General features: G+C 44.7%; 1 protein-coding gene across 2 annotated transcripts in view; it reads left to right on the top strand.

The window, feature by feature from the left end:
- The window catches only part of Prorp (protein only RNase P catalytic subunit), a 116,704-nt gene that overhangs the window by 41,676 nt on the left and 53,182 nt on the right, over positions 1-21,846 (top strand). For both annotated transcript variants that reach the window (XM_052738537.1, XM_052738535.1), the window contains one exon: positions 9,245-9,352. In XM_052738537.1, coding sequence (XP_052594497.1) covers positions 9,245-9,352 — 108 coding nt within the window. The remainder of the gene's footprint in view (positions 1-9,244; positions 9,353-21,846) is intronic.

The raw sequence follows: 21,846 nt of genomic DNA on the forward strand, positions 1-21,846 counted from the left end.
TCAGGAAGTTTTGTTTGCTTTTTTTTTTTTTTTTCATCTTACTGAAATCAGAAAATTCAGATAAAATCACAAGGTTTCAGGGTTATGGAAAGGCTCGGTTGGCCTGAGTTCCATCTCCACAAGCTATGTAAAAACACTGGATGTGGTTGTGTGTATTTGTATTACCAGGAGGTGGACAGGATGATCCCTGACCTGCTGGCTTAATTGGTAAGCTTCAGGCCAGTGAGGGACTTGTCCTCTGGCCTGCACATGTGTGTTCATGCTTGTCACGCACACACATAAACATTTTTATTTATAGGTCCAATAAGATAGCATACTGTTAGCTGGGAAGTGGTGGCACAGGCCTTTAATCCCAGCACTCAGGAGGCAGAGGCAGGTGGATCTCTGTGAGTTCCAGGACAGCGAAGGCTACACAGAGAAATACCCTGTCTCAGAAAAACTATTTTAAAAAAGGATATCATACTGTAGTAATCACAGATAATGAAACAACTGTGGGAAATTGAAGTGTCTCTCACAACTTCCTATTAAATAAGAAGTCTGAGCTTTCTACACTTTCTCTTTTGCAAGGTTTGAGAAAGGCTTGGGTTCTCCAGCCTCTGTTGTCACGCTCTAACGGCGCTCTCTGGACCTGTGCCTTGGTTTTCCTAACGGCACTGAGGCAGTCATACTGCGACTGATAGAAGTTTTCCTCAAGTCTTGTTTGACTGAAGCAAATAATTCAGCTTATAAACAAGCCACAGTGGAAGTGCTATTCTACTGAAGCCAGGGTCTTAGGGATGGCGCAGGCCGTTCAGTGGGGCACGCGTGTGTCGATTTGGAGACTGTCTTCGCACCTCTGCTGTATCGGTCACGTGTCAGCTACAGCTGCAAGGTACTGAACCACAGAGGGGCGTTTGGAGCCTCGGGAGCTGTAGCGACACCTGCAGCTTCCTTGGTTCCCTCACACCTAACTCCTGTGTATTGGTCTCAGTGTCAGGGATTACTTGGGAGCTATGTCCTAAAGAAGCCACATAATTTAGACATTAGGTATAAAGGTATTTTTTATTGCTGTTCCCGTGTTAGGAACGTTGCTTGTTCCTAAAATAGCTGGTATTCCCCTGCTTTCCCACTTCCAGTATGACTAAAACCGGTTGTCTTAATATCCCCTTTCTTCCTGTCTTAAAAAAATACTGTCTGTCTTGCCGGCAGTGGTAGCCCACCCCTTTAATCCCAGCACTTGGGAAAGCAGAGGCAGATGGATCCCTGAGTTTGTGGCCAGCCTGGTCTACATAGTGAGTTCCAGGACAGCCAGGGCTACACAGAGAAACATTATCTCAACCCCCCCCCCCAAATAAAAAGTGTTAGAAATTTTAGCATCTCCACTTACCAAGAAAAATCACTTGCTCTACCTGGTAGTTTTCTCGTATACTGTCAGGAGAATTGGAAGTAGAGTCAGGCTCACCATGTGGGCCTTAAGATTTATATAATTATAAATCGGCTTTTTCCTTCATTCTGGAGCCGAGGCGTCATTTCAGATTTCCGGTTTCTTGCTTGCATAGCGCAGACTGCATTTCTGGGTTACATTTGTAAGGCCTCTTCGCAGACTTGCTTCATTGTTTCTAATGTGAACTAGGATACGGTAAAGAAATCAACTTTGGCTGGTTTAGAGTTCGTTTTGCATTTCTTTACACTTTTCAATCTTATAATAACAAGCATAAAGAAAGCATTTCTTTCTTTTTTTCTTAATTTAAACTCAAGATATACATAATCTTTTGGAGGGTACAGGGTCTCATGTAGCTCAGGCTGGCCTTAGATTCCCTGTGGAGCTGAGGATGACCTTGAACTTTCTGTCCTCCCATCTCAGTCTCCCAAGCGCTGGGATTATAGGTATGTGCCTCGATGCCCAGCCTTTCTTTCTTTCTTTCTTTCTTTCTTTCTTTTTTTCTTTCTCTCTCTCTCTCTCTCTCTCTCTCCCTCCCTCCCTCCCTCCCTCCCTCCCTCCCTCTCCCTTCCTTCCTTCCTTCCTTCCTTCCTTCCTTCCTTCCTTCCTTCCTTCCTTCCTTTCTTTCTTTCTTTTATTTTTTAGGAAAATCTGTCACCTGGTTGTAGTGGCACACACCTTTAATCCCAGCACTCGGGAGGCAGAGGCAGGCGGATCTCTGTGAGTTCGAGGCCAGCCTGGACTACCAAGTGAGTTCCAGGAAAGGCGCAAAGCTACACAGAGAAACCCTGTCTTGAAAAAAAAAAAAAAGAAAGGAAGGAGAGAGAGAGAGAGAGACTCTCATGTAGCCCAGCTGTCTTCAAACTCCGCCAGCTTCTCATCTCCCCATCTCTACCTCCAGAGTGCTGAAATTACAGGGGTACACTACCACTCCATTTTTTGTTGTGTGTTTGCTTGTTTGTGAGATAGGGTCTCCCTGTGTAGCCTGAAGCTCACATGGACCTGCCTGCCATCTTTGCCTCCCTGGTTCCAGGGTAACCTTGTGCACCACCACACCCTCCTGGATTTACTTTGAAAGCCACGTCCTGGAAACTTACCTGTTAACTGCTACACACACTCATGCGTGTGAAAATCAGAAGACGACTTGGGAGTGTCAGTTCTTTTCTACCATGTGGATTCTGGAACTCGAACCCAGACAATCAGGCTCGGCAGCAAGCACTCTACCCACTGAGCCATCTGGCCAGCCCTATTTTATCTTCTTCTATTTAGCCAGTGTTAGTATTTATTTTACCTGCCTGGTCCAGGCCAACGTTTGTGATAATAGCTTCTGTTTGTAAATCATATTTACAGTTCCTTTGTGGTTATATTTTCACTAAGTTTTAAAGCATAAAATGAATGAAGGCTTTGAATGAAGCATGGTGGTACCTACCTATAATTCCAGTGCCCAGGAGGGTGAGACAGGGGGATTGTGAGTTTGAGGCCAGTGTGGGATATAGAAAACAAACAAACAAACAAAACTTAAAACAATGGCAAAACATTGTACTGATTACTGAAGGGGATACATGATAGTTTTGTGACGTCCACATGCTGCAGAACAGAAAGGCTTCCTGCACGTCAGTGAACACTTGAGAAGATGGTCCACGTCACATAGCCATGAGCATGATCAGAATACGGACAGACAGCTTCCAGGGTTGGGGAGGACGTGGAGAAATTGCAACCTCGTGTTATAGGTCGAAAAGTAAAACAGGACAGCCACTCTGGAAATAGTCTGGCATAGTATTAGCATGTGATCTGACAGTGGACTCCTAGGTATTCCAAAAGAAATGGAAATGAACATCAAAACTGTCACCAGAGTTCCCAGCAGCATCTTCGTTAGTAGCCCAGAGCAGAGAGAATGAGTGCTCACCAGCTGGTGAGTGGATAGGTACGCATAGAAACAGCCATAGCGTGTTAAAGTGTTGACTTACGCTGCCACATGAACAAGCATTGAAAATACCATTCTAAGGAAAGAAGCTGTTTTCTAAACCTCTGCTATGTGTGGTTCAGTTTAGAGTAAGTGCTCAGAATAGTTAATCCAAGGAGACAGAGAATAGGTCACTGGTTGAGTTATAGTGGGCTGGGGGAAGGGTTGACTGTCACTGAGTCTCGTTTTTATGTGGGTTTTGTTTTTCTAGGAAGGACAGGTAGTTTAAAAGTAGATGGTGGTGTTGTATACAACCTGTGTTGTTCTTGTTCTTTACTCTTTGCTCTTTGGGGGCCTGACAGCAGCTCCCAAGTAAATACACAGTCTTATTCTTACTTATGAATGCCTGGCCTTAGCTTGGCTTATTTCTAGCCTGTTTTTTTTTTTTTTTTAACTTAAATTATCCCGTCTACCTTTTGCCTCTGGGCTTTTATCTCTCTCTAGTCTATATCCCTTTCTTTACTTCTTACTCCGTGACTTGCTGTGTAGCTGGGTGGCTGTCCCCTGGTGTCCCCCTTCTTCTCTTTTTCTTGCTCCTCAATCCTCTCTTCCCAGATTTCTCCTATTTATTCCCTCTGCCTGGCAGCCCTGCCTCTCCCTCTCCTGCCTCGCTATTGGATGTTCAGCTCTTTATTAGACCATCAGGTGTTTAGACAGGCACAGTAACACAGCTTCACAGAGTTAAACAAATGCAACATAAAAGAATACAACACATCTTTGCATCATTAAACAAATGTTCCACAGCATAAACAAATGTAACACATCTTAAAATAATATTCCACAACAAACCTGTTAATTGTTTCTTCAAATGGGTGAATGTCATGGTGTATTAATTATATCTCATTAAACCATTTTAAGAAAAAGTATTTTTAGTGACAGCCAAGAAGTAAAAGATTAATACACAAGTAGACTTTTTATATCCTAGATCATTGGCCAATGTATAAACCCAATAATAGACTTGGAAAAAAATAAAATTGTTCTTTGATTTTTGTTTCCTGGGTGTTTTTTCCCCTTGTTTTGTTTTGAACAGGGTCTTGTGTAGCTCAGGCTGCCCCCAAACTCCCTCTGTAGCTGAGCACTGACCTCCCAATCCTCCAGCTCCAAATGATGGGATTGCAGGCATGCACCCACACATTCAGCTCTATTCAAATCCCCCAGGAAAGCTGCTGAACTCTCGGGCTCTGTGCTGTCTTTGGTGCCTGCTGTCTGGTAGGCCAGCTCTTTTTTGTCACGCCTAATCTGCACTAGCTACCTGGTGGCTTTTGAATTCGGCAACATAAATGTATTTCACTGGGCTGGAGAGATGGCTCAGAGGTTAAGAGCACTGGCTGCTCTTTCAGAGGACCTGGGTTCAATTCCTGGCACCCACATGGCAGCTCATAACTGCCTGTAGTTCCAGTTCCAGGGGATCTAACACCTTCACACGGATATACATGCAGGCAAAACACGAATGCACGTGAAATAAAAAAATACATGTATTTCACTGGTAGAAGCAGGTGCATCTCTGTGAGTTCAAGGAGAGCCAGAGCTACATAATCAATCAGAAGACCCTCTCTCAATAAATAAATAAGTAAATGAATGAATAAATAAGAAAATAAAATGTGTTTCACTCAACCTGAGCTCCAGGGGCACCTATGGAAATACTGCCATGGACCCTTAACTGACAGTGTACCTGGTGGGCGGGACTTGAGCAGTGGGGCCGAAAGAGCAGCCCGGGAGTCTGGAGCTTTTTCTCTGGGTAGAAAATATAGACCAGGAGGATAATCTTTGGGGATTTTATGACATATCCAGAGGGTGTCATGAACTGTCCCAGGCACACCTTTTCCCACTCTGTAGTTTTAAGGAATTTCTAGCTGCTATGGACACCACAATATCAGAATAGGAAGGGACTTTGTAAATTATCTAGTCTCTTTTTTTTTTTCCCCAGAGACATGTTTCGATGTCCGTGTTTGTCATTACTGCTGAGATGAATACGATGTGCTACAAGCACAGCACCGAGGCGATGGTTGATGGTGAAATGGAAAATGTTTTCTAAGCTCCTTATTAGTGGCACTTTTTCTTTCTTTCTTTTCTTTTCTTTTTTTTTTTTTGAGACATGCTGACCTGAAATTCATTGTACAGCCCCAGGCTGGCCTCACACTCCTACTTATCCTCCTGATACGTCAGATGTGGCCTCTTAGAAAAACTCAGGGCTAGCAATTTAATGACTTGTCTTGTTTCCTTTGGTTTATCTAGCTGTATATGGACAGAAAGAAAAAAATAATAATAATCATATTTAAGTTTCAAACCCGGGACAAACAGCTGAGGTGCCTATTTATCCTGTCAAGGTGGACCTGGCCTCCAGGTTCTTTCAGCATCCCTCAACCCTCAGTCTCTGGCTGTTACAGAGTATGGCTGGCATACCCCACCCTCTACCCGGAGCTCTCCAGCCCAGGGGCTGGGCTGCCCTCCCCCGAGGCTCTTCCCTCTGTAATCCAGACGTTTTGTTACCCCTTGTGCCTTTTGCCTCCTGGTCATTTGGCCTCACGGCTGCTGCACCTGATTCTCTCTCCCCTCTGCCTTTCCTTCCCCTCTTTCCTCACATGGCTCAGAGTCATGACCACTCTAGACTCTCCCAGACGTCCCTGCCTCTACCTATACTCTCCCACTTATCTATAATACACTTTCTCCTCCACCATACCTAGGAGGAGTCATGTCCTTTCCTTTCCTTTCTATTTCTTTTTTTCATTCAATATTGCATAGACACTTTTTGTTCTCCTTGATATTTTTACTTTCATTTGTAAAAATTAATATTCCTACTCCAACCAATATTGAGTTGGTTTTGTTATCAACTGCAGGCTTTACTTTGATTATTCTATTAGTGTGTATATGGGTGGCTTTGCCTGCATCTGTGTCTCTGTGTGCTGTACCCATGGAAGCCAGAAGAGGGCATTGGATCCCCTGGAATAGGAGTGACAGATGGTTGTGAGTCCTTCTGTGGGTGCTGGGAATTGAATCTGGGTCCTCTGCAAGAGCAGCCACTGCTCTTAACCACTGAGTCATCTCTTCAGCCTTCTGTGATCCATTTTAAAATAATTTTGTATGCAATGTGAAATAGAGAGTAAGGACAATTTGTTTTCCACTTTCTGCCTTACTAAATTTATTTTGAGATGAGAAAGGGATAAAAGAGGATAAGGGAAGAATATGATTAAAGTACATTACAGGTGTGTGTGTGAGAGAGAGAGAGAGAGAGAGAGAAACTATGAAAGAATAATCCCATCTAAAATTATTTGGACTTTTATTCCTTTTTATTTTATTTCCTTCTATATTTAACGTGCTCTTCTATTATTTCTTGGCCTTTTGGCTAATACCAAGTATAAATTGCCTCTACTAACTTAGTTAATTTTTGTTTTATTTTGTTTTTTGTTTTTCTAGACATGGTTTCTCTGTGTAGCCTTGACTGTCTTGGACCTTGCTCTGTAGACCAGGCTGGTCTCTAACTCACAGAAATCTGCCTGCCTCCCCTCCCGAGTGCTGGGATTAGACATGTGTGCCGCCGCCACCAGGTGGTGAAATAGAATTATATCCCTTTCCCCTCCCTTTCCTCTCCCTGGCCTCTCCCAGTTAGCCTTCCTTCAAACCCCTCCCACCTGCCTCCCTACTTTCATGTTGATAACCTTTTCCCTTGGTTATTGCTGTTATGTATTTCTCCATGTAACACATGTATGCTCATATCTATATCTATCTATATCTATCTATCTATCTATCTATCTATCTATCTATCTATCTATATATCTTGCTGAGTTCATTTTTGTTGTTTGTGTGTATATGGTTTCAAGGCTGCACACTCTACTTTGGAAAACCATTAAGGGGGCTTATCTGTGGGAGAGATGATTAATTCTCCTTGTCCCAGTAAACATTAATTGCCTGTAGCCCTTTGTCTAGAAGTGGAACCTGATGAAAGTTCCTCCCCTTCCATGTTAACATGTCCACTGATGTTGCCTTTGTTCAGGTCTTTTATATGCAGCCATTTCTAGAGACTGCTTCTCTGACTTCTTAAAGCAGAAATAAACTAAGTGTGGTAGTACCCACCTTTAAATCCAGGAGACAGAGGCCGAGCTCTGAGAGTCTGAGGCCAGCCTGCAATTCATAGGGAGTTCCAGGCCAGCTGGTACTACATAGTGAGGCCCTGTCTCCAAAAAAAAAAAAGAAAGAAAAAGTAAAGATCAGTGACTGTTGACATTTCTCTCTAATAGGTAAATATTTAAACCTCCCCCTTATACATATTTGGGTTTTGGATTTTTGGTTTTGGTTTTGGTTTTGTGGGGCAGGCTCTCTCTATATTTAGCCCAGGCTATCCTGAAACTTGGTATATACCTAGTCTGGTCCATGGTGATCCTCCAGCCTCCAACTTAGTGCTGGGATTTCAGGCGTGAGCCTCCAACTTTCTGCTGTTTTTATTCCTTATCTCAGAAGTCACAGAGCTCTGGCTGGAGATATAGCTCAGCTTCAGACCAAGCTCTTACCTAGCGTGCAGAAAGCCTTGAGTTCAACCCCAATACAAGAGGTCGGGAAGCCCTGCTCTGTCTCACTGTTTATTCCAGCACTTGCCAAAGAGAGGCCATATTTACATTCAAGTGTTGGCCCGGTTAGACGCCAGCTCGTGAGGTAGGAGCAGTGGCAAATCATTTCTAGACGTGTTTTAAAGTCACCAGGTTTTTCCGGTGTCATATACTGTCCAGTTTCTGTCCGCTTTGAGCCGATGGCTGGCTTTTAACCTGGACTTTGTATTATTATCGAGTACGCTAGTGTAACAGACCAACTCTGTCATTACCAGAAGTGGGATTCCCCTTCCCTTCCCCCATAGCACTCTCCTCGTGTGACGGTTAGCATAGTTTATTTGGTTCGCCCTCACATTAAGCTGGGGGAGTTTGTCTTGTTGATACCGTCGTAAGCATAGAGTAGTGATGGCACATGTTTGTAATTCCAGCACTCAGACACATAGGCAGGAGGTTCCTGCGTTCCGGCCAGCCCAAAGTACATAGTGACTTTGAGACCAGCCTGAGCTATACAGCAGGACCTTGTTTCAGAAAACAAAAATCAAGAAAAAAAAATGGTTTTTGAGACAGTGTCACTGTGTAGCCCTTAGCTGGACTGAAAGTTCCTGAGTAGACCTCAGACTCAGAGATCTAACTGTATCTACCTTCAGGGTGCTAGGGCTAAAGGTGTGTACCACCAAGGAAATAAATAAAAAATGTAAAATGTCGGTCCTTGTTCTCTCGTCACGGTGGCCAGGTAACAGGGTTCTGTGTGTTCACGTCTGCTGAGAACAGGACTTAAAATCTCAGTATCCCGATCTCTTGGTGAGTGTTCTGTGGGTGGGCTGGCAGTCTAGCGGCTGTAGGAAATGAAGCAGGACATGAGAATGTCCTGTGAGGGGAAGCACAAGAGGTTGTAGAGCACTGGGTACCCGTGCAGTTGGCTTCTGAATGCAGCCTGTTTAGATTTCCACCCCGTCCTCTGTGTGTGTGTGGGGGGGGGGGTGGGGGTTAATGGGAGGAATATTTCAATTATCAAAATCATACTAAATCACCTCAGCACGTTTACAGTGAAGTCCTTGTCTAGTTCTCGGGTCTAGCCGGTTTGTTCTGGGGGGGTCGGGGGTCTTCTGTATCTCAGGCTGGCGTGATTCACTGTGTAACTGAGGATGCTCTTGAGCTCTCTGCTCCCGTCTCCACCTCTCTGGGGTGGAATGACAAACCTGGTTTATGCAGTGCTGGGGATCGAACCCGAGGCTTCGGCACAGTAGACAGGCTCTCCACCAGCCGACCCACATCCCCAGCCCCTAAGCTCTTGTTGACGTTCTGACTTTGCCTTTTTAGGAACTGAAGAGATTTGAGAGCTTCGTAAACTCCTGCCCCCCTTTTGATATTGTTATTGATGGCCTCAATGTTGCAAAAATGTTTCCTAAGAGCCGGGAATCTCAAACTGTAAGTATGTTTTATTTTGTCATTCTCTCTCTGTAGAAATAGTTCTGCCCTTTCTGCACAGCCTTCAGCTTGCTTCTCCGGCCTCTGCTCCCTCCCGGCCTCTACTTTCTCCTTGGAGTCACTGTTTTCCGGTAGATCACATCTCTCTAATTTGAAAGTTAATACACCAAGATATAATATTGAGATACTAGGTACTCATTACGTCGGGGGTTTCCATACATGATACGTTGTTCATAAATTAACCTATGTGGTTGTTTTCTCACTGGTGACCATTTGTTTTTATCAATTTGTAAATGTACTAGCAGTTTCAAATAAAACTACCATGATTTTTTAGTCTTTTTCCCCCCTTCTCTTTTTGAGACAGTCTATATAGACCAAAACTGACCTGAACTCACAGAGGCCCCTCTGTTCTGCTTCCCAAGTGTCCCCTCTGTGACCATGATTTTTTATAGCAGCAATGAGATTAGAAAGTTAAAGCTCATTTTGTGCAATCAATCCCTAGAAAACAACCAGGATGTTAAAACTGGGCTGTAGAGAGCACCTGGATTTCAGCTTGTGGCTGTTATCATTGTGATTTGTGCTGTTCTTCTGCAGTTAGAGGTCCTGTTTCTGTTTGTTTGCTTGTTTGTTTTTCTTTTTGAGACAGGGTTTCTCTGGGTAGCCCTGGCTGTCCTGGAACTTGCTCTGTAGATCAGGCTGGCCTCAAACTCACAGAGATCCACCTGCCTCTGCCTCCCAAGTCCTGGGGTTAAAGGCGTGCGACACCACCACCTGGCTAGTCTGAAGAAAGAGAATAGAATGGTCCCTATCTTCTAAAGGTGTTGTGAAGATTTAGTGACTCCGTATATGAAAGCTCTCTAGTGGACATACTTCACAAGTGCAGCTATGATTGCAATTACCATTCAAGTGAACGCCCAACTGGGACAATAATTCTTGTTTGTCTGTAGGCTTTTATCTGATAGGTGATTAAGAATTGAAGTCAGGGCCGGGCGGTGGTGGCGCACGCCTTTAATCCCAGCACTCGGGAGGCAGAGCCAGGCGGATCTCTGTGAGTTCGAGGCCAGCCTGGTCTCCAAAGCGAGTTCCAGGAAAGGCGCAAAGCTACACAGAGAAACCCTGTCTCGAAAAACCAAAAAAAAAAAAAAAAAAAAAAAGAATTGAAGTCAGGGGACTGCAGAGATAGCTCAATGGTTAAGAGCACTGACTGCTCTTCCAGAGGACCTGAGTTCAATTCCCAGCACCCACATGGCAGCTCACAACCGTCTGTAACTCCAGTTCCAGGGGATCCAACATCCTCACACAGACATGCATACAGGCCAAACACCAATGCACATAAAATTGAAAAATTGAAGTCAGCACTGTTAAAAACACAAGACAAAATAAAATGGTGTTAAGAAACGTATGTTTTAGGGGTGGGGTATAGCTCAGGGGAGAGGACTTGCTAGCATGCATGAGGCCCCGATTTCTATCTCTGCTGCACAAAAGAAAACTCAAGCAGACATAAGTTGGTATGATGGTGTGTGCCAATAATCCCAGACTTCAGGAGGCAGAGGCAGGATGATCTCAAGTTGGAGGCCAGCCTGGGTTACATAGTTAGTTCTAGGCCACCCTGAATTACCAAATGATACCCTATTATTAAGCATATTAGGATTTTTTCCTTTTTGATAATATTTTTGTTTTGTTTTGTTTTACAGACAAGAGTCCTAAGTAGCCTGGACTGGCCTTGAACTTACTAGGTAGCCAGTGGTGACCTTGAACTTCTGACTATCCTGCCTCTACCTCCATACTTTTCCATCACTGGTTAATTATGTGTCTGATTGCTTGGTAAACTCGCTATTGAGGAAAGAATCTTGCATCTTTTTGTTTTTTTTTTTTTTTTTTGTTTTTTTTTTGGTTTTTCGAGACAGGGTTTCTCTGTGTAGCTTTGCGCATCTCCTGGAACTCACTTGGTAGCCCAGACTGGCCTCGAACTCACAGAGATCCGCCTGGCTCTGCCTCCCGAGTGCTGGGATTAAAGGCGTGCGCCACCACCGCCCGGCCAGAATCTTGCATTCTTTATTCAGGGAGTTTCACTGTGCCTCAGTGATTAAAAGCATATTCTGCTCTTGCAAGAGACCCAAGTTCCGTTTCCAACACTCATATCAGGTGTCTCTCAACTGCCTGTGACTGCAGCTCCAGGGATCCGACTCCTCTGGCCTCCTCAGACACCTGCACTCAAGTGCATGTACGTGCACACACACATTCACATAATTTAACACAAAATGTCAGGGCGTGGTGGCACTCATCTTGAATCCCAGCGCTGAGGAGGTAGAGGCAGATGGAAATCTGTTAATTTGAGGCCAGCCAGGGCTACATAGTGAGATCCTGTTTCAAAAAGAACAAGTCTAGTTGTGAATTTATTGTCTCAGTTTTCAGATGTATCTTGTATGTGTGTTTTACATTTTGATTTATTTTCCATGTGTGTGCATGTGCATGTCACCGTGCTCAGTGGAGGTCAGAGAACTTGCCAGAATCAGCTTCCTTCTTTCTCCGTGTGGGTCTTGGAGCTGGAGCTCAGATCATCAGGTGTTCTAGCCACGGAGCCACCTCAGCGGCCCTCAGCACTCAGAAGGCTGAGGCAGGAGGATTGTGAGTTGGAGGCCAGGCTGGACTACAGTGAGGTCTGGGTTACATAGTAAGACTCTGTCCAGAAGCGGGGAGGGACGTGGAGTACTTGCTGCTTTTGCAGAGGACCTGGGCTTGGTTCCCACACCCACAGGGCAGCTTACCACTATTTCTAACTCCAGTTCTAGAGCGTCTGATGCCCCTTTCTGGCCCCAGATGCCAACAGGCACCATGTAGTGCACAGACATGCATGCAGGTGGACACTCACACATGTTCTTGAAAGAAAGAGCCATATCATGAATAAAGATAAATAGAAATTGCACTATTTTCATGGTTTTAGACTGAAGAGAGTGTATATTTGGCACCACCATCCACCCAGTTACTCGTTCCCCAAAATCAAATATTCCAGGCTTAATTATTATCTTTCTAGCCAGTGTGGTGTTGGAGCCCACCGAGGTTTCCTAGTGGTTTCACCCAGCAGGACTACGTAAGAGGATGATTGGGCCACACGGGCCTGGGTACCAGGTGTTTGGAAGGGTCTCCACTTGGCTGTATCTAGCAGGGGGAGGTCTTTTTGCCTCGCCCCTTGGCATTGTTATAAAATGCCCTTTTAAATAAAGTTCTGGGCTGGTGGGTTTTGACCCAGGCCCTCCCGAGGCTATCCTGTCTCTATCTTCCCTCTCATCGTCTAGGTATCTCTTTCTGTCTAAATATCTCCCACTTCTCCTGCTCAAGAGTACCCTGGTGGTAAAAGTGGGGGCCAGTCCCCCACGGTGCGGTGGGGCATACTTATAATCTAGGACTCTGCAGGAGGACCTCAAGTTTGCATTTAACCTAGGCTACCTTGTTTCAGAAAATAAAAGAACAAACTAACAAGAGTTAGTTTTCCCTAGCTTCATACCCAGTTGACTGGCAGATTGTATGGATTATCACCCAAAACTTCCCCCACATTCTAATTGCTTCTTCCCATTTCCAGTAACATTGCCTTTCATCAAAACATCTAAGTTGCCTTCTTCCCTCGTCTCCCTCTAATACCTTCCTGCCGTAAGTGAGATGGGATCTAAGTTCTTGTGGACGATGGAGCCTTTCATCTGGGATTTTACCTCCTCTCAGCCGTCGCTCTGTGGCATTCCCCGTTGTCTTTCACTCAGTTATTGCGTCACTGGAACTCTTCTTGTTCCTCAGACATTCTGAACTTCTTCCCGCCTGTTCTTTGCACTTGCTCTTCCGTCAACCTTTAATGCTCTCTCTCGTTCACGTAGCTGGATCAGCACCTCAGGAGCCTCCTGAGTTCTGCACAGGTACTGGCTCTGCTCACCCACTGTACTTTCGGTGACATCAACCCTGGTCACGTTTGGTGAGTTAAAGTGACCACCTAGCTGACTGTGGTGGTGCACACCTGCAGTCCTAGCAGTCTGGGGGTGGATGCAGGAAGGTCACGAGTTTGAGGCTAGTCTAGGGTGGGTGCTCAGGGAGACTGCGTAACCTGCAAACTGATTCTGCACAAAATGAGCTCAGCCAATATACTGTGTGATACCTGAAAACTATGCAGAACCCAGGCCAAAGTGAGAAAATAAGCGATTATTTAACCCTGGTTTTGGGTGGTTAGTTATATAGCAATAGTAACTGGAGTTTGCTTCTCCGTTGCTGTGAAAAAACAGTAACAAAACGCAACTTGGGAGGAGTGGGTGTACTTCACCTCACAGGTGACACTGTGTGATCGAGGCAAGTTAGGAGAGGAGGTGGCGCACCACAGAGGCACACTGCTTACTGGCCTGTGTCCTGTGCCTTGCTGTTATACAGCTCGAGACCACCTGCCCAGGGGTGGCAGGGCCCAAAGTGAGCTGCTCTCTCACATCAGTCACGAATCAAGAGAATTCCCCACAGACATGCCTGCAGGCCAGTCTGATGGAGGCAAGTCCTCAACTGAGCCTCTCCCTTACGTGACCAGTCTGTGTCAAGTTGACAAGCATTAACCAGCACAATAACTAGTTTAGTTAGTGCAATTACTCTGTTTTCTTCTCAGTGCCCTCCATTAAAATGTAACACCCAGAACTAGACGGCTTGCTCGCTGCTCTTCCGCACTGAGAAAAGGGCCTTGTAGATGAGTCTCAGTACATTTCCTGCTTTTTTTTTTTTTTTTTTTTTTTTTGGTTTTTCAAGACAGGGTTTCTCTGTGTAGCTTTGCGCCTTTCCTGGAACTCACTCTGTAGCCCAGGCTGGCTTCGAACTTACAAAGATCCGCCTGCCTCTGCCTCCCAAGTACTGAGATTAAAGGCGTGTGCCACCACTGCCCGGCCATTTCCTGCACTATTGAAAGAACGGACAGTTGACACTACAGGCAATCGTGTAGCCCATCAGCCAGAATGATGAAAGACGTCCAAAGTGTTATTCTTAGCGCCTGCTTCTCTTTCCACCCACTGACTGAGCTGAGTGTCAGATCCTCTCGTGCCTTTTGTGAAATTTAATGAGCTGGTTATTCCTAAAAGATATTTATTGATTTATTTAAATGCATTTATTTAATGTGGATGTGTGTGCACCATGCGGTGCCTGCAGAGACCAGAAGACAAAAAGCTGCGTGGTGGGTTTGGGAACTGCACCCAGGCCCTTTGCAGATGGTCTCTCCAGCCCCCAAAGGGCTAGTTCCTGAGGTGTACCTGTCGTAGTGTCTGGTGCATCGTGCAGTCAGTCTGCAAGCGTGGGGATACAGTGACCCAGAGCCTGTGCGCACGTTTGTTGCCTGTGGCTGTAACTCTGTAGGAGCAGGAGGAGCATGTGGTTTGTTTATTGTGGCTGTGGGTTTTAGAATGTGTTTAGTGTCCCACTTTGAATAACCGACAGCTTTTACTTGTTCATTTTTAGCTGTCTTTATTATTAGTCTCCGCGCTTTACTGAACTGGCGCTCAGGGCCCAAACTTGAGTCACCCAGGACACAGTCATCTTCTCTGTGAAGTCACAACATGAAGGGCTGGAGGAGGGGGCCCCGGGGGAAGGGTGCAGACGTGAGGACCTGAGTTCAGATCCCAGCACTCACACCACAGCCAGGCATGTCGTCCATGCCTGTAACCCCAGCATGAGGACGGGCGGCGGGTCCCAGGGGCTCTCTGGCCAACCAATCTAGCCGAAATAGTGAGCTGCACGTTTAGTGACTCTGTCTCAGATAGTGATTGAGGAAAGCACCCCATATCAACTTCTGGCCTCCATGTATACCTGCCTAGGCAAGCACACCCTCACACATACATCATGTACATGTGTGTGCACACACGAACACACACCCCTCACACTTATATACATCATGTACATGTGTGTGCACACAAGGACACACACATCCTCACACTTATATACATCATGTACATGTGTATGTACACACAAATACACATACCCTCTCACTTACATTCATCATGTGCACATATGCATATACACACATAAACACACATGAATACACATATATACACAAGCATAAATGTACACCATCACATGCATACACCTACATATGCATACACACATATACCACATACAAGCATACACCACACACATACATATACAAATACACATATACACAAGCATACAGACATACATGTACACATTTCCTTATACACATACACACAAGTATTCATACATATACACATGTACACATGCATACACACAATACACTCATTCACGCACACCCTCACACTTACTTACACTACACACACCCTTATACATGCACATACCACACATACATGAATACACATATACGTGAACACATACACACTCATACACACATATACATGCACATGTACACCCTCACATACATATGCACACACATACATATATACCCTCACATATGAAATACCACAACACATGCATACACACACAAACACATACACACCACAAGACACACATGTATTTATACACACATGCATATACATGCACACACATGCATATACATACACAACTAATAAGCAAGGAAGAAAAGATAAGAGAAGGAAGACAGGCCGTGAAGAGCCTGCTTGGAGGCTCACACCTGTACTCTTGGCACTTTGGCAAGAAGCTGGTGAATTCAAGACAACTTGAGCTGCAGAGGAAAACCCTCTCAAAATAACAAAATAGGCAGCTCTGTGAGAAGCCGACACCCACGCTCTTGGTGCATCGTACTTTTTTTTCTGAGTGCCTTTCCTTCTCTCAGCCCTGGTGCTTAAAATATCTCAGTAAACTTCGGCTCCCCACAAAAACCAGAAGCTACAGGAAAAAAAAAAAAGAGTTCGTGTGGATATTCTAGAAAAACAAAAACCAACTCTACTAGTCAAGACAGGTCAAGTTATGCCGCAGTAATAATTCAAGTTTTCAGTGGCTTAGACACACTAGCTTTTTTTTTTTGACACCTGCCCATTTCAGGCTGTCTGTGTTATTATCCTCCTCATTCCAGAACCCGGGTAACTAAAGTGCTGCCAGTCACAGTGATGGGGCAGAGAGCTGTGAGGACCATGACGGCTTGTAAAGCTTCTGCTCCGACCCCATCACTTCCCGCCTCCCTCTTAAAGTTTATTAGTGTGTATGTGTATGTGTGTGTGTGTGTGCACGTGTGTGTGTGCATGCGCGGGTTCCTGTATGTGTTGTGTGTGTGCGTGTGAGCATGTCATGGCATCCGTCTGGGTCGTGGGGACAGGCTAAAGTCGTCATACTTTCACAGCCAGTGCTCCCCCGTCAGTGCTCTGCTCATCAGCAGCCACCGCAGACGTCCCTGGGCTCAGGAGAACAGGGGCGGCCGTCTTACCCGTGCTCGGAAGGAGAGACTGTTCTCCCATAGCTCTTCTGGCCGCCGTGCTGGCTTCCAACCTAGACACGAGTTTTAACACAGCAGTGCAAACTGTCTCTGCCTGGACTCTTTTTTGAAAGCCTAGGTCCTTCGTGGCAGTTCTGTGAGATGCTCCTGCTGATTATTTTTCTTAGAATTACGGGAGGGTTCTAAGTCTCCGTGACTCACGCCTGACTCATGCTCTCGCAGCTTTCATTTTAAGAAATGAGTTTTTCTTTTCAGTCACTATGTGTGTGTTAATACTTGGTGATGTGAGGTGGCTTGGAGGGGACAGGAGCAACACGCAGCTTTTCACTTGGGAAACGAAAGAATAAAAGTGGAAAGATTCTTAGCCACAGTTTCTCTCATTATCTCCCGCACCCCGCACCTGCCCGGGCGTCACTCCGGCTCTTGTTCTTCTGCCGCCTGATTTTAGATCTCCAGTGTTCCTAAGCCCCTCTAATAGAGGGAGTGTGGGGGGAAAGCACACCACTTTAGTTAATCTTCCCAACTGTTCCCAGCTCTGTTCCCTTTTTTCTGCAACTAACGGAGAATTGGTTAAAATGGCTTTGGCAGAATGAAAATGTATAGTGTAATTTAAAAGAATTACGGCCAGACATCAGCACTGAATGCTTCCGTGTTTGCAGCTTGCTTAGGGCGGTGAATGGGAAGCCTTTTGGTTGGAAATGCTGCAGAATTAATTCTGACTGCCATCTCTTAGTTGCTTTTACTGCAGTGAAAGGAAAATGGAGGCAGGGTATTAGCCATTGAAGGTCTTTTGATAGAGCGTTTACTTGGCAGCGAGTTCTCTCTACTTTATTTCTCTCCACTGAGTTATATAACCTCTTGTTAATGTGTCAGTCCCAGGAAGCAGCGCAGATGCTGTACGCTGTGCTCATGGCTTCTGTGTGTATAACTTTGTCCCCTCACTCCATGCTGCAGAAATGTTGGATTGTCGCCGGCTGGGCTTGACGCTGTGTCCATAATGTGAACGTGGTGAGGAAGCTCAGCTCCTGCTGTTTACAGCAGCAAATGGTGGATGTTGAAGTGGAACTTTCTAGTGCATCTTCTTTGAAATACTCCTCTGGGGGGTGGATTCTTTCTCCATCTTCACCGTTACCCCAGACGGTGCCTTTCCAGGAAGCTTGCCCTGGTCCTGGGTCCCCACACCTGGCTAGTGCTACTTTTGCCCTCGAGGAACATACTGCTTCCGTGTGAGAGTTTTTCTTTTTCTGTCTTTCTTTTGTTTGTTTGGAGAGAATGTTTCAGGTTTTGGGGTTTTTTTTTCTCCCTACATTGGAATCTAGAATCAAAAATTGTTTTTTCCACTTTGGTTTGAAATTTTTGCACTACAGATAACTGGAATGGTAGGTGACTGGACATGATAGCTAAATATTGTTTCATTTTGATCAGCTGGTTAGCAGTAGACGTTTTTCTGTTAGAACGACAGGTAGTTGGCTTTTCTTTCTTTTTCTTTTCTTTTTTTTAATGTCTACGGGTGTTTTGCCTGTGTACTTGTCTGTGGACCACATTTGTGGGGTGTGAGTGGAAGCCAGAAGGATTCGGATCCCTTGGCACTGGGTTGCAGAGGGTTGTAACAACACCATGTGGGTACTGGAATTGAACCCGAGTCCTCTGGAAGAGCAACCATCTTAACTGATGGTCCATCTCTCCAGTCCCCTGTCAGTATTTATTTTTTCATTTTTAAGATTTTTGTTTTGTTTTGTTTTTTTGAGACAGATTCTCACTATATAGCTCTGGCTGTCTTGGAACTCACTGTGTAGGCCAACCAGGCTGGCCTCGAACTCTCAGAGATCTGCCTTTCTCTGCCCCTCAATTGCTGGGATTAAAGGTGTGCACCATCACACCGAACTTTTTTTTTTCTTTTCCAGCCCCTCACTTGGTCCCCCTGACAATGTGTTTAAGGAATGCAGTTACTCAAGTATTTCTGAATTAAACTCTAATTCAGAAAGTTTGTCTGAGCCACTCAAAATGAACCAAGTTTTTATTAACATTTCTGATTTCAAGATTAAGAATCATGTAGGGAAGGAATGAACTGACTTCCAGAAATTGTCCCCTGACTTGCACGCACACATGCACATGTGTACACACACACACACACACACACACACACACACACACACACACACACACACTGAAAGAATGTATTTTAAAAGAGCAGCTGAAGATTTGGTTCAGCAGTTAAGAGCACTTGCTGCTCTTACAGAGGACTGGGGTTTGATTCCCAGCACCCACATGGTAGCTCACAACCATCTGTAACTCTTGTTTCAGAGAATCTGATTCCCTCTTCTGGTCTCCAACAGGCACACATGTGGTACAAAGATATACATTTAGGCCAAACACCCATACACATAAAAATGAATAAATAAAATAAAGTGGCACAGTGTTTACATATAGCCTGTAGACATCATCCTATATTCGTCGATAGAACTCTTAGGTTATTTATAATCATTAAGTTTAAATAGTTTAAACAGTTTAAATAGTTTTCTAGGAAATAGTGACACAATAAAAGTCTATATACATCTGGCTTTGATATTTTCAGTTCATGGTTGAATTCGAGGTTGGAGAATCCATGGATACTGAGGACCAACAATATATGAATTTAAATCTCTTTGGCATAACTGTAAGCGATGTAAATGTTGGGCTGTGATGTAGAGACATAACTTTAGGAAGGATCGTTAGCTATGTATCTTCCTCTGGCACGAGGCCCGTGTGAGACCAAGGCACATGGAGTAAGTGGACGGTGCTGTCCAGCACGTCACAGGTTTATTTGGAAAGTCCACTCGGGCCAGCTCGTCTGTTCCCTTTGATTTGATTCCATCTGGATTTAAATTTAGCCTGATATTGTTTCTATTCCTCATCACATTTTGTTTCAGGGTTTTGTTGTTGTTATTTTTCAGATGTACTTTATGTTTTAATTATGTGTATGTGGGGAAGTATGTATACATGAGTGCAGGTGCCGTCAGAAGCCAGAAGAGCATCAGGGCCCCAGAAGCTGGAGTTACACGTATTGTGAGCTGCCTGGCACCTGCGTCATCGCCCCAGCTCCTGGTCATACATATTTTAAAGTTAAGACATTTTAAAATAAATCTCTAGTAGTATAACCCTAGACACCTATGTTGCTGCAATCCAATGAAAAGTTTTGCATGTGTATATGTGTGTAGTTTGCATGCATGGGTGTTGCATGTTCGCCTGTGTGGGTACATGTGTGTGGGGGATTGAACTTAGATCATCAGGCTTGGCAGCATGCAGCTTTACCTGCTGAGGCATCTCACCAGCCCCAAAGCAAGCAATTTTATAGTCATATAGGTTTTTAAATGAATTTTAGGGTAGAAACTTATTTTTTAAATTAAATATACAAAACTCACTTTAGAGGAGTAGAACTTGGTCCTAAAACTTCAAAATGGAAGTTTGTTATGTTGCCATAGCAACTGTTATGTTATCAAGGAGTTATGTTGGCGTAATGATGCTTTAATTTGCTTAGAGTATGACTTTTATTTATTTGCTGTGGGATTTGTTTGTTTTTGAGACAAGAGTTTATGCTGTAGCCGAGTCTGGCCTTGACCCTGGGCAATCCTCCTGCCTCTGTAGCCCCAATGCGGGGACTTTTTAAAAATGTTAATTAGACCAAGGAGAAAGTGTTAATTGGAAAAACATGAGACTAAAAGTAATCCAATAGACTATCATAGCAGTAAAGTTGACCTTCTTTCTCTCTAGGGAATCTGAAACATCACCCAAACAAATCACTGATGGTCTAGATTCCTGGGACCAAAATGGAAATAGTGAACTTGACCTGTGTATCTTAAACCAGCTGACACTAGCAGCATTTAAATTCTAGCTCATCGAGGTTTTGGATGTGCCAACAGAGATGATATTTTAGTGTGACTGTTTATCAAGGTGATGAAACACCATGGCCAAAACAACTTGGGGAGGAAAGGGTGTATTCGGCTTCCCCTTAAGCACCACTGAAGGAAGTCAGGACAGGAACTCAAGCAGGGCAGGAGCCTGGAGGCAGGAGCTGATGCAGAGGCCATGGAGGGGAGCTGCTTACTGGTCTGTTCATCCTGCTTTCTCAGCTTACTCTTTCTTATAGAACCCAGGACCACCAACCCAGGGGTGACACCACCCACAATGGGCTGGGCCCTCCTGATCAAACACTAATTAAGAAAATGCTCTATAGCTTTGCCTACAGCCTGATTTTATGGAGACATTTCTCAGTTGAGGTTCCCTCCTCTCATGACTCTAGCTTGTATTGATGTAAAACTAGCCAGTTCGATGGCTTCTTTGTTTGTGGTGCTGGTGAGTCAAACAAACCCGAGGCCTAGGCAGATGCTTTACAACTGAGCTGTCCGTTCCCAGCAGGCTTCTTTAGTCTATAAGCTCAGGGCATGCTGGGAAAGTAAAGCTAATCCATGGCTCCTTATTTTTAGATAGTTAACAGCTTGGAGCTGGAGAGGTGGCTCAGCAGTTAAGAGCACTTACTGCTCTTGCAGAGGGCCTGAGTTTGGTTCTCAGCACCCACATCAGGCGGCTCACAACCACCTGTGACTCCAGTTCCAGGGGATCTGATGCCCTCTTCTGACCTTCATGGGCACCAGGCACACATGTAAACATACATACATGCAAGCAAAACACTCATACACATAAAATAAATACATCTATATTTTTAAAAAGTTAACAGTTGGGTATAGTAGCAAGAGGCTAGGGTAGGAGGATCATAGTTCTAGGCCAGCCTGGGCTACAGAATAAGACCTTGTCTCAGGAAAATCACAAGACTGAAAAGGATAAAAAGTCAAATAGTCATATCTGGTTCCTCAGGGGCGAGGTAAGTGACTCTGGGCAGTAGATGAGGATTACTGGCTTGTAATCAGGGCTTGACTGAGGAACATGGTGGGCAGTACTTGGGGATTTTTCTTACTATTCATCCTCATGACCTGGTAATAGAGAAGCCAAATCGCCCTGGGCTGAACAGTGCCAGGCTGACTGCTTCTCTCTGTCACTGCCACCCCACCCACTCCTCTTGCTTGACACATGTGAGTTCTCTTTTGTCATGTGACTGGTGCCTGCACCTCTTAGAATTATTGTGAATGAA

Source organism: Peromyscus californicus, unplaced genomic scaffold, assembly GCF_007827085.1.
Source record: "Peromyscus californicus insignis strain IS unplaced genomic scaffold, ASM782708v3 Scaffold_15__1_contigs__length_86483966, whole genome shotgun sequence".
NCBI classification, from domain to species: domain Eukaryota; kingdom Metazoa; phylum Chordata; class Mammalia; order Rodentia; family Cricetidae; genus Peromyscus; species Peromyscus californicus.